Below are 16,582 nucleotides of genomic sequence, written 5' to 3'. Positions count from 1 at the left end.
CCTAGAAAGAAGTAGATGGTTTGGTGCATGAAAAACAAATGACTAGTGTCTAGATCTGTGCTATGGAATTCTTTCCCCCAGAAGCCCCAGAAAAGACTGGGTTTCAGGTAGGCTGGGAAAGAGGATGGGTATGTCTGGCCCAGTTAAGAGGCAGTGCTGTCAAGAACAGCGCAGAGATCTGAGTGCGGTGGACAGATGGTGGTGCTAAGGTACAGACTACCCGCTGAGATGATCCAACGCTGAGCAGTACAGCACTGGCAGGACTACACCAGAAAAATCCCCCAGTGGAGGAAGTGAATGTAGAACAAAGCCTGGGGGTGGTCTGGGATAGAGCCAGCCAGCTTCAGCTTCTCTGAAGAAAAGCAGACATTTAGCAATCCTTGTCTCTCTCTTGAGCTCTATCCTAGAGGTGGTTTGCACGTGAAATGTAGGAGAATATGCCACATAGAGGAATGGTGCACGGTTCCAGGGCGGAAGTTATTAGCCATCTGAACTTGTTGATATCTGTGATGACCCTGAAGTGTTGGGGCCCCTGAAAGCAAATCCCTTCTCTATGGGCTCAAAGGAAACTGACCTCCTCTCCCTCTGTCCATTTGCCATATGAATGTCAAGTTCCCATGCCAAACCCGGGGTCTTGGCTAAGATGGATCTAGAAGTGGAGGAGAAGATCCCACAAATTGCGATGTTAATCTTGTTTCCTCCTGCCCATTGTCTCTTTGTGGGCTGTAGTAGGTAGGAGAGGGGACCATGGAGGGGCCCAACCCTACTCTTGATTTGAGACATGACTCACTTGATTTACTTGCTTCAGGGATTTTTCAAGTTTTGTTTACTCCTCTTATTGGCAAGAGGTCTCTTTGCTTTCTTTGAACTTACATTGTGAGCATCTGGCAATGAGCATAAGACTTACAAGACAACTTTCAAGAGCAGAAAAAGCATGTGAGTTTTGCTGTTTTTCTGCTCATCAGGTTTTCCTGAGTAGGATGCTCAGCGGTTAGTAGGCATGTTCTACATAAATCACCTGAGCCCTCACATGCCTTTCAATCTGTGTCTATTTTCACTTCAGAAACAATGCTATGTTTCTTCCCAATGAAAAAAAAATCATTATTTCCTTTCTAACAATACAGTTGATCCTAAGAGTTAGGAGACCCGGATTATAGTCCAGCTTAGCTCTAAACAAACTGTATGACCTTGAGCAAATGACATCCTTTTTGAATCTCAGTTTCTTCATCTCTAAAATCAAGAGGTTGAACTGGACAATCTTTAAATCCATGCCAGCTTTAAAAATTTAGTGAGTCTCATACTTTCTTGGGAAAGGTAAAAAGGCTAAAGGAGAACAGAAGGGAGGGAATGTTGGATGAAAAACAGGGGGAATTGGAACTTATGAGAACTTGGTATTTGAGTTGACTACTCAAAACTTGGTCTCTAGTTCCAATCAAAGTTCTTTCCTTTCACACATATAAGGGACTCGATCTCTGGGTTCTTCTAACCCTATTTTGAGCATAAGGAGCACTGAATTATGTCTAGGGAGAGCAAGAGGAATCCACCTGTTCTTCGAACATTCCTGGGAGCCACCTAGAGAGCACAGTTTATCCCTCTTGAGTAGCTCTTTGACGCCCCTAATATGACTAACCCTGTATTCGTAGTGGCCTCTTGTATCCGTCAAGCAGACTTTCGGGAGACTCCTCACTCTGCTTGCCCAGCGTGGCTATGGACCGTAGTGATAGCTGTCTGTGGTTGTGAGAGGTGGCCACTGGGTGGTGGCTCTGAATGATTATGTGTATGTGTGTCCTGATGTTGTCATGTGAAGTCGTGTGTACTTCTGTGCGGTAATTGCAGCTTTGCGTGGCTACTAATGCACTCCCGGCCTTGCAGGCTCACAGTGCACGGGGCTGTTCAGCACGACAGTGCTGGGTGGCTCCTCCAGCGCCCCGAATCTTCAGGACTACGCCCGCAGCCAAGGCAAAAAGCTTCCACCCGCCAGTCTGAAGCACCGAGATGGTATGTGGGTGGGTTTGGGGAGGGCAACAATTTTCTTCATGCGTCTGCCAGCAAAGACACAGCTCAAGAACAATTCATGCTTAAATGGCACTGACACTGGCATTATGAGTTTCCTGCATCAGTTATCGAGGGGAGAAAGAACCAGGACCCCCACCACCCCTCCATTTGCATTCCCTCTCGCCATATGAATACTACTTATTTATGCTTATCCCTTCATAATCTCCCACATACAGCCCTGCCGCATCAGTTTACCCCACCTTCGTATTCTTTCCTGGATTCTGGCCTTTAGGGGTAAGGACCAAAAAGGGCGACCCGTGGTCAGGAAGGATGAGTGATACCTTGAAAATGTAGGAGGTCAGGAATGGGGACGTTGTTCAGCCAAGGCAGGAAAAACAACCTGGGAAGAGATCGGGGGAAGGGATGAGAGCTTCTGCAAAGGTTTTTATTTCCGAATGACCAAAAAGAGGATGTGGTGGTGAGGTTAGGGCTGTTTGTGGGGCCTTATTGTGGTAGAGATGACACACGGATTCCTGAGAGGAGATTATCCAAAGGAAAAGATTGAAATACAGTAGACAGGGACCTACGGGGGGGGGGGGGGTGGGAGCAGATTGTTACTAACAGTGAAGAACAGAGTATGTTGTGAACAAATTCCAGAGCAGAGGGCGGGGACCGCGGTGGGTATAATCCCCGTGATGTCTTTTCTCCCCAGAGCTCTTGTTTGTCCCGGCCGTAAAACGATTTTCTGTGTCGTTTGCAAAGCATCCGACTAACGGTACGTTTGCTTCTGACTCAACGTCATTCCTCCTCACCATGTCACCGCCAGACATTTAACCTCTGAGTTCTGACACTGACTTCCCTCTCCCTCCACTGTGTTGACACCCTGCTGTCTCTGAATGAACCACTCACTAACTGTCCCTTCTGGGGTATACTCCTTGTTGTGACAGACCTTAGCCTCAGCCGCAGCCTGGCTGCCCGATCCCTGGGGCAACTCAAGGTCTTACTTCTGTGGTCACCTTCATCGCCATTGTGTCACTTTTTTTCAGCATTGTCACCAAAACGAGTTACACCTCTTCCTTTCCCATCACATGACTGCCAGGCTTTGTACAAACATGATAATGGTTTCCCTTCTTAGGAAGAGAGTAGTATTTCCTGTATCATCCCCATTTCTTTTCTCTTTTTTTCCCCAACTCCTCAGCTTATATAATTTTGACCTTCCTATTTTTTTCACCAGTTCTTTTGTTGGAGTGGACAACTAATTTGCTTGTGGAACAATGCTGTGGTCCCCAGTTCCCAAGCCTACTCGTAAAGGGCATTAGTCTTGAGCATATTGTGTTCCATCTCTGTATTCCTGTCTCCCACCATTGTGTGTATTTTGTGTGGCTCTTGTGCTCCTGACATCTGCTTTATGTTACTACTAATCTAGGGCCTGGGCCTACAAAACAGGAGTCCAGATTGATATGGGATAAAAGAGAGAAAGAGAGGAGTAGGAGGTGGTAGGTTCAGGAAAAAGAATTGTGCCTTGAGGGTTTACACGTGGTTTCCATGTTGCCCCAGCCTCTCTGTAGCACTGTGGCCTCATAGAAGGGGAGGTAAAGAGGAGGATATCTACTGGGGATTCTGGGGGAGCTTAGGAATAAATCATATTTCAAGAATACTGAAAAAAAAAAAAAAAAAGAATACTGAAGAACAGGGTCTGCCCACTCTAAGGTGGGAGAGTTTAGAGATCTGTGTAAACCCAGACTGAAGGGCTGTGGTCTCATTTGTAGGATGTGGTGAGGAGCCCAGGACTTCACCTTTGCTTTATCCTTTGTATCCTTAGTTTCTCTCTGCAGTTGTATCTTATCTTCAAGGTAAATCCAATTTTGTTTGATATGATTTTCTTCTGTTCAAGAGCTAAGACTATCTGAGGGAGGTGAAATTAGCCTGGCCTCCTGGCTGGAAGAAACTCCAGGTACTGATCACCTGCTCCTTAGCCAGTGGCAGCTGCTGGCTCTCAGCCAGTTCAGGCCATACCTCTCCACTCAGCACTGCTGGGGTCTCCCTAGTCTGACTAGTCTATACATTTTCAGTTTACACCCTACCCCCATCCTCTGCTCCCATTTGTGCCTGTGACAGGGTCTTCCCATTCCGAGTGGCCTGACTGTGTGGTTAGCCTCAAGCTCTTCTGCCTTCATGCCACAGTCATCTCCAGAGTATAACCTCATGCACCAACACTACGCCTGGGATTTGGACTTGGAGGCTTGTTACTTAGGGAGGGTACAGAAGACAGTACTAGGAACTTGGGCCCCTGACCTCAGAGCTAAATCACAACTCGCCTAAGTAATCTGTGAGAAAAGATCCAAATCCCCCAAATAGATCCTTAAGCCTCTGTATGTATCTCTAGTTTCCTGAAGCCTTGGTTAGCAGCTTTACCAATTGAAGAAAAGAAGAATTAATTCTACCAAAAGCAGGAGAGGAAGAAAGACCTGGACAATTACCATGCAGGAGAGTAATTTCAAGATCCCCTCCAATACCCTGCATGCATCTTCAGGGTTCTGCTGGCCTTTGTTCTTGCACTTGAGCTTGAAGGCTAAAGTGCCTGAGAAACCAGAATCTGGGATCTAGGAGAAATAGACTTGGAGTTCTTATGTCTCTTGCTTGAGATTATCTAGATTTAATTTGGCCCTCAAGACAATATGAGGGCTTTACCCCATGGCCAAATGTGACTGGACCGACCCAGCAATTACAGAGTGGATGCTCTGTCCACAATTGCTTGCAGCAGCTTAGTTCAGAACAGTGTGCCAACCTACCATCCATCATTACCATCTCTTTGCCATGATGCGTGGCTTTGAAATAGCAGCTGGAGAAACTGGACCTGGCTTTGAGAAGGAGGCCAGGCACTGCTACTTCCTTGCTTTGTTAGGAGAACATCCCTCCGCCCATCCCTGCCTGTATTCCTGGTAAGCTGCCGTCACATCCTCTGCCTGCCTCAAGTATGGAAGTATGGCCCCTTACTAAACTGCACGCTGAACTTACCAAGGTGAACTAATATAGTGGGAAAGACACTGTGGCTCTCCCTCATCCAGAGCGTCAGTGTGCCCACCAGATCTGCCCAGCCCATTCTCTTCTAGGGACCCAGACAGTTGTGTGACCATGGATACAGAAATCTCTTGACATCCGAACTAGGGTCTTGGGAACCATAGTCACATGGGTCACCCTGTGGAACCCACCTCTGGTCTGGGAGTTGTGAGCAGTTGTTCTCAGCATCCTTGATCCTACTTTCTGTAGATCCTATCATCAGTTTATAAGACCCTGTACCTTTTTAAAGGCTGTATTTGAACAAGAGTGAAGGATGATTAATCAGTATTGGCATTTTCACATATTGATTCCATTTTTTTACATGCTGTTTTAAAGGTCACCTGGTTTGCTGCTCATCTGTGTCAGCTGCCTAACACCGTCCTTGTCTGTGGCTGGCTCAGAGTCTGGTCCAGAGGACCGGGTCTGAGTCTTTAGGAGCCATTTAGTTTCAGGCTTTATCTCGATCACCTATACCGTTCTTGACCTTCTCCCAGTGACTTTGAATCTTTTCATCTCTATCCCAACCTTGCAAATACATTCATCTGAGAAGTGAGCCCTAACTAGGCTTTGTCCAAGAACGATCAGGGACACTGGAGTTCCCAGCTACAGAATGGCCAGCTCACCCAGTCCAGAAAGATGTGACTGCAGTCTGTAAGCACTGACTGAATTCTGCACAACAAGACGCGGGGGTGGGGCTGCTGCACGATGGGGTCTCACTTGCCCATTCTTTTAGACTCAGCTCTTCCAGACTTCTCTTAGCATGATGCCAGTACTCTTTCCCGCTGCGAGGGCTGCCCCGTGGCTCTGACCATGGCTCTGATGTCTCTGCTCCCCTCTTAGCTCACCTTGGAGCTGAATGGCCCTGCCTCCCAGGAGTGCGTCTGTCATCCAGCGCCCCCTCACTGTCTCTCCCTCTTCTCTCTCTTTATCTCCGTGCTTCCTGCTGTGGTCCCCCAGCCCCTCCAGAGCTGCTGGATGACCAGCACCCTGTGGTCCGGCTGCTGCGCGGTTTTTCCTCTGACTGCACGGGGGGCCGGCCGGTGTCCTTGGACGCCGCGCTGGCACATCACCTGCACCAGTGCTCCTACCACCTGCGGCTCTTCCGGAACTGGCTGCGCTCAGGCCAGGATGACCCCGAGTGCCTCTACGGTACCCCTGCCACTGAGCGGGCTGCCGCAACTGCCCTGGCTGGGACTGACTGCTTTGCTTCTTGCACTTCTGGCAGGAGCACCCACCTGCTCCTTTCTCCTCTCTGCCCTGAGGTTATGCGACTTGCATTTAGTTGCTTGGATGGGATTGGGGCCAGGCTGCCTCGTGGCTGTAGTGCTGGCTGCTCATCCTCTTCCCACTCTCCTCCCTCACTGCCTCCTAATGTTACCTATTCCCGGTGCTATTCGGTACAGGAGCAGTCTCTTGCCCTGGAATCTATTCTTATCTCTGTGATCACCTTCTTCAAATCCAGATGTTTCTCTAGCCACCCTGAGCATCTGGGGACTGTACCTCTCCTGCCCTCCTGCTGCTAATGGAGGCACAGAGGTTTCAGTTGTACCCTTGAAGTGACCAAGGGCCCAAGGTTAGAAGATGGTCAGGTATAATCCTTTTGAGTTATGTAGGTTTTAATCATTGTCAGACTCTAGGCTATGTCTTGCATAAATGTTGCTGTCCTGCCTACCCTTAGTCCCTCTAAAGAACTATAAAGGAAACACAGGAAAGATGAGGGACTGAAAAAGTGGTTGAGATGTATGCTTCTTGATTCTCTAACGGGGACGTTTTTTCCCATCAGCAGGCCCTGAGATTAGAGTTGGTTCACCCTTCACCCTACATTGTAGATCTATATTGGAGTTGTTGGGTTCAGAGCAGAGAATCAGTATTTATTCTTTTTTCTAGGGGGTTTGCCTCATTTTCCTGAAGGAATAGAGAAATCCTAGCAAGTCTGGGGTTTGCAGTGAGAACAGAGGAAAGAAGCTTTGATGTGATGGAAATAACCAAGAAAGAACTTCCATCCCCCAACCTGTTCATGCATGTGGTTTTCCTGAGCTGAGCTTCACGTGTATTGCATGCCATCCAGCTTCCAAATATCCTAGCCTTTCTACCCACATCCGAAATCTGCATGAACCCCTCCTCAGGTCCCAAACCCTTCTCCTTAATCTGGTTCTCTAGTATGTGATCCCTGAAATCTGCTGTTTCTTCCCAGCTCCATGACTCCCTACCTCTCATTCAGACGTACAATTGCACCCCTTCCCTGTGGACCTTTGTTCTATTCCCCATCCACATCCCCTCCACCCCCGAAAGTATAAGAAGAGTATGGGTGCTCACCTTATTGGGATTGTGTTGATTTTCCCATGGGACATTGCCGGCTTTCCGTAGGAGGGTGCGAGGTGATTTCACTCACCCAGAGTTGGGGAATTTGTGGGAAATCTGCAGGTGACAGAAATAGACCCCCGTAGGGCCCTAGAGTTCCCTTTCCCGCGAATCTGGGACATCCCACACTCCAAAAGCCACGGACACTCCTGATGGTGCTCAGGGACTCTCCATGCTTCCTCGGCCAGCTGGAGTATATCCAGCAGGAATAACACTGACTTTGCCCATCTGTTTTCTAACAGGATTTGAGGGGTGCTCCATGGTGCCTACTATTTACCCCCTGGAAACACTGCATAATGCCCTTTCCTTGCGTCAAGTGAGTGAATTCTTGAGTAGAGTCTGCCAACGCCACACTGAGGCCCAAGCACAGGCGTCTGCAGGTATACAGAATCCTCTTATCTTGAACCACTATCTCTGCCCCCACTCCCATGCTCCCCAGAGCTTGAGTGGTAAGTTAAAAAGATAGGCACTCCGAAAAAGTAGACTTAAAAAAAATGTTTAATTGCATAGGTCAACTCAAAAGCATAGAACTATCACTCCTTCCAAAGTTAATTTATAAATTTAATGTGATCTCAATAAAAATACTATTGTTTTTCTAAAGTCAGACAAACTGACTTTGAAGTGCTCATAAAACAAACAAACAAGAATAGCCAAGGAAATCTTGAAAAGAAGAGCAATGAAGACATGTTGGCCCTACCAGATTTTAAAACATTTTATAAAACGTCTATAGTGAAAACAGTGTAGTATTGATACATGAATGGACAGAGACCAAGCAAACAAAATAGTAAGTCCAGAAATGGTTGAAGTTAGCATTTCAAAATACTAGGGGAAAGATAGAATTTAAGGAATGGAATTGGGACAATTGAATAGTCATTTGACAAAAATTAAAACTGAATCCATACTTCATGTTATATACCAGGATAAACTCCATAGGGTTCAGAGATCTGCAAGTAAAAATTAAACCATGCAAACTTCTCTGTTGGTTCAGTGGTTAGGAATCCTCCTGGCAATGCAGGGGACACAGGTTCAATCCTTGGTCCGGGAAGATCGCACATATCATGGGGCAACTAAGCCCATGGGCCACAGCTACTGAGCCCGCACACTCTAGAGCCCGTGCTCTCCAACAAGAGAAGCCACTGCAGTGGGAAGCCCTGCACTGAACTAGAGTGTAAGCCCTGTTCACTGCAACTAGAGAAGGCTTGCATGTAGCGATGAAGACCCACCACAGCCAAAAATAATAAGTAAATAAAAATGGGGGAAAAAAAGAAGTGAAAAGACAGCCTATAGAAAAGGAGAAAATATTTGCAAATCATATATCTGATAAAGATCCAGAATATAACACTTCAACAACAAAAAGACAAGCAGAGACTTCCCTGGTGGCACAGTAGGTAAGAATCTGCCTGCCAAAGTAGGAGACACAGGTTCAGTCCTTGGTCTGGGAAGATTCCACGTGCCGCGGAGCAATAAAGCCCATGCACCACGGCTACTGAACCCATGCTCTAGAGCCCATGCTTCACAACCAGAGAAGTCATCACAATGAGAAGCTTGCATACCTCGATGGAGGGTAGCCCCCACTCACCGCAACACGAAAGCCTGGGCAGCAACGAAGACCCAACACAGCCAAAAATTAGTTAATTAAAAAGACAAACAACCCAACTTAAAAGTGAGCAAAGGACTTGAGTAGACACTTCTTCAGAGAAGATATACAAATAGGCAAGAAACACATGAAATACTGCTCACCCTCAGTGATCATTAGGGATATACAGATCAAAGTCACACCAACTAGGATGGCTATAATTTTAAAAAGGAGAGAAATAGAGTAAAAGCAAGCAGAAAATACGTGTTGGTAATGCCATGAACATATTAGAATTTTTGTACATTACTGGTGGAAATGTAAAAGGGTGCAGCCTCTGTGGAAAACAGTTTCACAGTTCCTCAAAAACCTAAATATAGTATTACTGTTTGACTCAGAAATTCCCCTCCCTTCAAAAGAACTGAAAACAGGTACTGTAACAAAGATTTACACACAAAAGTTTATGGTGACACTATTCATAATAGTCAAAAGGTGGAAATGACTGAAGTATACATGAATGGATAAGCAAAATGTGGTATATGCATATAATCTCATAGTACTGAACTATAAGAAGGAGTGAAGTACTGATACATGTTGCCATATGGATGAACCTCAAAAACATGCCAAGTGAAAGAAACCAGACAGAAAAAGTCACATATTGTATGATTCAATTTATATGAAAGATCCAGAACAGAGACAGAGAGCAAATTAGTGGTTTCCAGGGATTGAAAGTAGGGTAGAACGGGGAGTGACTTCTTAATAGATATGGGTTTTCTTTTTTGGGGGGAGGGGGCTGTGATGAAAATGTTTTGGAACTAGATATAGGTAGCAATTGCACATTGTGGATGCGTTAAAGGCCACAGAATTATATGCTTTAAGATGTTACCTTTATGTTATGTGGCCTTCACTTCAATAATAATAAAAATAAATCATGCAAGTACTAAAAGTAAGCAGGGGTGATGGTGGTAGATTCTTTTATCACTGGAAAATAAGGAGAGCCTAATTGTGACTCAAACTCAAATTTGGGAAACAGTAGGAAAAGATTATGATGTTTAAGTAATATAAACATTTTTTTTAATGTTGCAAGCCAGTAGCAGTATCATAAGCAAAGAAAAAAATTTTTTCTGCAATTTATATCACATTTAGGCTTAATCATCCTAAAATACAGAGAACTCTTACATGTCAGAAGGAAAAGACCAAAAGTGTGATTTTTTTTAAAGGATAGTTTACAAAGAAAGAAATGCAAGTGGCCATTAGATTTATGAAATGATGCTTAACCTCGGTCATAAGAAATGTGCAAACTAAAACTACACTGAGATATCATATCTCACCTATTAATTTGGAAAAAAATCCCAAAGTTTAATAACACAGTCTCTTGACAAGTCTGTCGCAAGAGAGGCAGTTCCATACATTGTTGGTGGGAGTGCAAAATGGTGCAACCCCTATGAAGGTAGATTTTGTAATATCTCAGAGAATTACAGATACAGTTACTTCCTTTTCTAATAATACAATTTTAGGAATTTATTCTGAAGGTATTGTTCACAAAGTTGAAATAACATTTGTATAGAGTTATTGGGACATTATTTATGCTGTTTATTATTATTTTTGGAAACAATGCAAAGGTTCTTCAGTGCAAGAATGGTTGAATAAACAGTGGCGTGTCCACTCAAATGAGTGCTGTGCCTCTGTTAAAACTAGTAAGGAAGGTCTGTTTTTTTTTGGGGGGCGGGGGGTATATGTGTCTTGATATGAAGTAATCTCCAGGATATATTGTTAACTTAAAAAGTTGTGGAAGAGTGTTGATAGTACATTACCTATTTTATAAGGAGGGAAAATAAAGGGAAAATATACATATTTGCAAAAAGAAATTCTAAAAGTAAATACCAGAAACTAATAAAATGTTTACTGCTGGAGAGCAACAGAAATGGAGCTGAAGGCATGAAGAAAAAGCAACTTCCTCTGAGTATGCCTTTTTATAAATCTTTGACTTGTGAACCTGTAAATGTTTTTCAGAATGTAAAACTAAATCAAAAGAAGCAAATCCTAAAATTGAAAAAGAAAAAAAAAGGAAAGAAATTACCCTAATTGTGTATCAAAATAGTAATATAATCACATAGGGAAAATCATTTTTCAAATAAGTTTGAATTACTGTGCTTTGACTATAAATCCTTTAGTGGAAAAAAAATGAGGATTATAAAATAATTATAATCCTCATTCAGTGATTTGTTAATAGTGAGGTTGATACTATTTTGTAACATATATGTCATATGCACACACACACACATATAATAGAGTAATGCAAATAAGTAATTATGTTCCTATTAGGAATAAGAATTTTCAAAGTAAGATAAATAAGATACAAGTAAAAATTCAAAAATATTTTTAAAGTGCTGTAATATTAAATTTGAATTGATAATATCAATATAAATTGTTTATTAATGCTTTTTGTAACTCAATGCATTACAAACAGTATCAGTGAGCTCTCTTAGCACCTAGATTTTGGTTTCCACATATCATCCCCCACTAAAAGCAACCAGGATTCCATGGTTGTATTCTTGGTCTAGGTCCATGTTTTTTAACCTTTTCTTTTTTTTTAAATCACATCCTATCCTATAGAGTATTTTTACATTTTTTCCCTCCAATCACTCCCCACCACATGAAATTTTAATACTACAGATTACTTTATATCTGTTAATGTAATGTCACCATTTGAGGGATTACAAACCAATGAAATATCTAAGTTTTTTCACTTTCACCAAGAACCAGTTTTATTGAGGATGCATTATCTAGGGCACGGAAAGCTCAAGGTGATCCTGAGGCATGCTGTAACAAAAACAAGGAAGCACTCAAGCCTGAATAGGCTCCCACTGACCAGAACTGGATTATTTTAGTATTAAAAAGAATAACTTACTATAATCGATTAAAGTGCACTAAACATGTGAACATCCACAAGCTCATAATGAATCTTACAAGAAAGAGAACAAAGATAATAATCATCTGCTACTATTGGTGAATACTTTTTACCAACTCTTTCTTCTGAAAACTAATTTAAGGGAAATAAACCCTTATCCTACCTGTTCAGTAAGAACTGCAGTTTTAATGTAATCAAATGGTGCCAGTTGAAGAGAGAAAGTTCTTCTTTACAGAAAATATGCCAGCTAATAAATATAGAAGACTTAATAGAATTAGAAAATCACCACTTGACACTTGTAATAAAATAATTAAGGATCATCAGTGAATACTAACACAAAGAAAAGTCGAAAAGTCAGGTTCCACAGTGCCAAAGTGTCATCTATAATCAGAAGGGGAAGCTTTTTCAATGGTGAGATCTTGTGAGCCCTATTTAAACCTCATTAGTAGACTTAGCCTCACCTACCAATTTCAGGAGATACAGGAGATGCTGTTTTGACCCCTGGGTTGGGAAGATCCCCTGGAGTAGGAAATGGCAACCCACTCCAGTATTCTTGCCTGGAAAATCCCATGGACAGAGGAGCCTGGCAGACTACAGTCTGTAGGGTTGCAAAGCTTTGGACACGACTGAGCATGCACACACGCCAACTTAGTCGTAACTTAGTGGGATAATGAGACATTATGTGCCTCCAATATGATGGACATATTCAAGAATATTCTTTGAGTATTCTTGCCAAGGGGCTTCCCTGGTGGTTCAGAAGGTAAAGAATCTGCCTGCAATGTCAGACTGCCAATCTTCAAAGTCTACAAATAATAAATGCTGGGGAGAGTGTGGAGAAAAGGGAGCCCTCCCTCACTGTTGGTAGGAATGCAAATTGGTGCAGCCACTCTGGAGAACAGTATGGAGGCTCCTTAAGAAACTAGGAATAAAACTACCATATGATCCAGAAATCCCACTTCGGGGCATATATCCAGAGAAAACCATAATTCGAAAAGATACATGCACCCCAGGATTCATAGCAGCACTATTTGCAGTAGCCAAGATATGGAAGCAACTAAATGTTCATCAGATAAATGGATGAAGAAGATGTGGTGCACATATATATATGAATATTACTCAGCCATAAAAAAGGATAAATAATGCCATTTGCAGCAACATGGATGGACCTAGAGATTATCATACTAAGTGAAATAAGTCAAAGATAAATATCATATGATATCACTTATATGTGGAATCTAAAGTATGGTACAGATGAACTTACTTATAAAACAGAAATAGACTCATAGAGGTAGAAAACAAACTTATGGTTACCAAAGGGGAAAGGGGGAAGAGGGATAAATTAGAAATTTGGTATTAACGTATACACACTGCAATATATGAAGTAGATAACCAACAGGGACCTACTGTATAGCACAGAGAATTATATTCAATATCTTGTAATGTTGAATTACAGTACATCCACAGTGGAAGTACAAATGAATCTGAAAAAGAATATATATTTATATTCTGATAACTGAATCACTCTGCTGTATACCTTTGTTGTATACATTATAAGTGAACTATGCTTCAATTTTTAAAAAAATTATCAAAACCTAAAAAAAACATTTAAAATGTAAGCATTCATTTTTATACTACAGAAAAGAAAAACACTTGAATCATTGAATCACGCCTTTTATATCTGACTTCCAGTTTATAGGGATAGTGAAACAAGTTAAATGATTCTATGAGGAAGCAATCAGACAAATCCAGAGAGTGGAATATGACATTCTATGAGACAGCTGTCCTGTTCTTTTCAAAAAGTCACTATGAAAAAAATAAATAGGGGAAGCTGTATCCTAGATTAAAAGAGACTTTGAAGACATAATAAAATGGAATGCATGGTCCATGTTTGGATCTTACTATGAAAGACATTTTGGGAATAATTGGGGGAAATTTGAATATGGATTGGGTATTTAGATGATATTAGGGTATTTTTTAAGTTTAATCTGGTGTATGGCTATATAGGGAAAATGTCTTGTACTTTAGAAATGAATACTGAAGTATTAGAGGTGAAATGTTTCATAATGTTTGTCATTTATTTTAAAAAACTTTAGCATGAAGAAATAGATGAAACAAAAATGGCAAAATGTTAACATGTTAAAGAAGATGAATATATAGGTATTGACTGTACTAGTCTTTCAAGTATTTTGAAAAAATGTTTGAAAATATTCATAACATACAGTTTAAAATATTAAAAATGGTTTGTATGAAGGGTCCTTAGGACATGCTACTTTTCAGCCTGAGGAAGTATAAGTCGGATTTGACTTATATTTAGAACCTGTGGCTGTTGAATTCTTCATGGGCTTTTTTTTTTCCTTCCCTCTCTCTCCCTCACCTGTCCAGCTCTCTTTGACTCTATGCACAGCAACCAAGCCTCTGACAGCCCGTTTTCTCCACCTCGCACTCTTCATTCACCTACCCTACAACTCCAACAGCGCTCTGAAAAGCCCCCTTGGTGTAAGTAATTCTCTTGGAACTGTATAGGCAAGACTGAGAGGGAATGGGGGGAGTGGAGGGATTGGTGAATGAGAGACTCATCCCAGGAGGGAAACAGAGATGAGGGCTGAAAGACCAGGACTAATCAGGCAAGAAGGCAGTCACACTTGCTGCTTCCAAGATGAAGGGCACATCTGTTTCCTCTCTCTCGTCCATCACCTCTGTCCTCCACATCCCCTCTATCTTACTGGGAAGAAAGTGAAAGTGTTAGTTGCTCAGTCGTGTCTGACTCTTTGCAACCTATGGACTGTTGCCTGCCAGGCTCGTCTGTCTGTGGAATTCACCAGGCAAGAATACTGGGGTGGGTAGTCATTTCCCTTCTCCAGGAGATCTTCCCAATCCAGGAGATGAACCCAGGTCTCCTGCATTGCAGGTGGATTCTTTATCTCACTAGAGGGGCTCCTAAATGATAGTGGCCGAGGGGGTCCTTTGGGGAAGAAAAGATGAAGGCTGCCTTCTCCTTAGATCCCTATTTGGTTGACCACAGCCTTCTCAAGTAAAAGTGACTTGGGAGGGACCCTGGATATATAGAAAAGCTGGGAGAAAGAAACTAGAATCATCTATTATTTTCTACATGTCCCTCCTTTCCAGTTGTCTGTTCTCATTTGTTAATTCAAGCTCAGGTTCTGCTCTTTCCCATCTCTACTTTATAATCTCAGCCTATCGCTATTTATCCTTGGTAACAGGGTGAACAGTGGAACCACAAGGAATTCTTAGGGTAATTGTAGGTAGGGAGAGAGACCTGTGGTGATATCTGGGCGATTAGGGGCAGAGACACTGGCAGTGGAAGAATCCTCCAGGGACTACCTAAAATCAAACATGGCTTTTATTATTTTACTTGGATAGAACTGAAGCAAAGATTCATATTTTAGCATTGGAGTAAACTTGTAGAATTTTACACTTCTGACACCCTTTATGCAGAAGCAGCTTTCCTTCCTGGCACCAAGAATTTTTCCCCTGAATTTCAGATTATTCTACACTCACCTTGCCATTGAGCCTTTTTCTCTGTCCAGTAGTGTTTATAGGTTCTGTGCCCTAGAAATCTTACCTTTCTTCCACTTCTGTTTTCTGTCTGAATTCTTTGATTTGTCTGAATCAGACTACTAGCTGAATATTAAGGCTACTACTTCATCATCCTTGGGTGAACTCAGCTTACATCTTTTTTCTTCTTTTTTTAAAATCTCAGTATCAGATGTGTAGTTCACTTATAAACATTTTCTTTGGGGTCTGTCTGCCCTCAATAGGCCTTGTTGACCCCAAACCACATTCTTCTTTTTTTTCTGCTTGAAGCATGCCTCCTATGATCCTTTACAGAAAAGAGATAGCTGGCATTCCTTAAATTCAAAGATTAATGAATCATTGAGTTTTCAGACTCAGGCTTACCAACTCTCCCAGTTCTCCTCATGGCAATATATTCAGGTGTCCTTTATTTCTAAAATCTATCATTGTTGATATTAGAGTGGTTTAAATATAAAGCTATCGTACCATCAATAAATACAGAATTTACAAAGGGAAAGGTAAATTAGTTCCCTGTAAGGATCAATGAAGAAGTAGAGGTTGGGGTAGGAGTTGTCCCGCAGTGTAATTAAAGACTTAAGTCTTTCATTTTACTACTGTCAGAATCTAGGAAATTCATTTTTATATTTTATATGTATATAATATCCATAAACCTGGAACACTGTGTGTCCCAAAACTTAGAGGGTTCTAACCTGGATCTATGGATGGATTTCAGGGTAAAGTCTACAAACTCTAGGAATTATATGTAAACATTACCGAGGATATCCATATGCACATTTTTCTGGGAAGATAGTCCATGACTTTCATTAGAATTTCAAAGGGGTCAGTGACCTCCAGAAAGGTTAATTAAGAACTGCTGCTGTTCTATGGCAGTCTTCCACCTTGGAGTAAATCACTTTCCTTCCTAATGCTCTGATTCACAAAGTTTTTCTACATTTTCCTGCTTACTTGTTCCTTGGGTAGTAAACAATGATTACATCTGCCCCAGAAATAAGCTTTAAAGAAATAATTCTTAACGAAAGATGTATGTCAGATTTAACTGGGAGTGTTTTAACATCCCACACCTTTACTGTAAATCTATAGAATTAGGATTTCTGAAGATAGAACCTGGAAATATGTATTTTAAAAAA

The 16,582-nt window shown here is 42.1% G+C and overlaps 1 protein-coding gene across 13 annotated transcripts in view; it reads left to right on the top strand.

Annotated features, from left to right (window-relative positions):
* The window catches only part of PPIP5K1 (diphosphoinositol pentakisphosphate kinase 1), a 40,127-nt gene that overhangs the window by 21,175 nt on the left and 2,370 nt on the right, over nucleotides 1–16,582 (top strand). For 6 of the 13 annotated variants that reach the window (XM_027520908.1, XM_027520905.1, XM_027520906.1 and 3 more), the window contains 5 exons: nucleotides 1,873–1,998; nucleotides 2,708–2,770; nucleotides 6,013–6,204; nucleotides 7,659–7,796; nucleotides 14,283–14,396. In XM_027520908.1, the coding sequence (XP_027376709.1) occupies nucleotides 1,873–1,998; nucleotides 2,708–2,770; nucleotides 6,013–6,204; nucleotides 7,659–7,796; nucleotides 14,283–14,396 (633 nt within the window). The remainder of the gene's footprint in view (nucleotides 1–1,872; nucleotides 1,999–2,707; nucleotides 2,771–6,012; nucleotides 6,205–7,658; nucleotides 7,797–14,282; nucleotides 14,397–16,582) is intronic. The other 7 variants (XM_027520915.1, XM_027520914.1, XM_027520918.1 and 4 more) reach the window with 4 other exon arrangements.

This window comes from Bos indicus x Bos taurus, chromosome 21 (genome assembly GCF_003369695.1).
Source record: "Bos indicus x Bos taurus breed Angus x Brahman F1 hybrid chromosome 21, Bos_hybrid_MaternalHap_v2.0, whole genome shotgun sequence".
Lineage (NCBI taxonomy): Eukaryota > Metazoa > Chordata > Mammalia > Artiodactyla > Bovidae > Bos > Bos indicus x Bos taurus.
The sequence above is the reverse complement of the archived record's forward strand: the minus strand, read 5'-3'. Positions and strand labels throughout refer to the sequence as shown.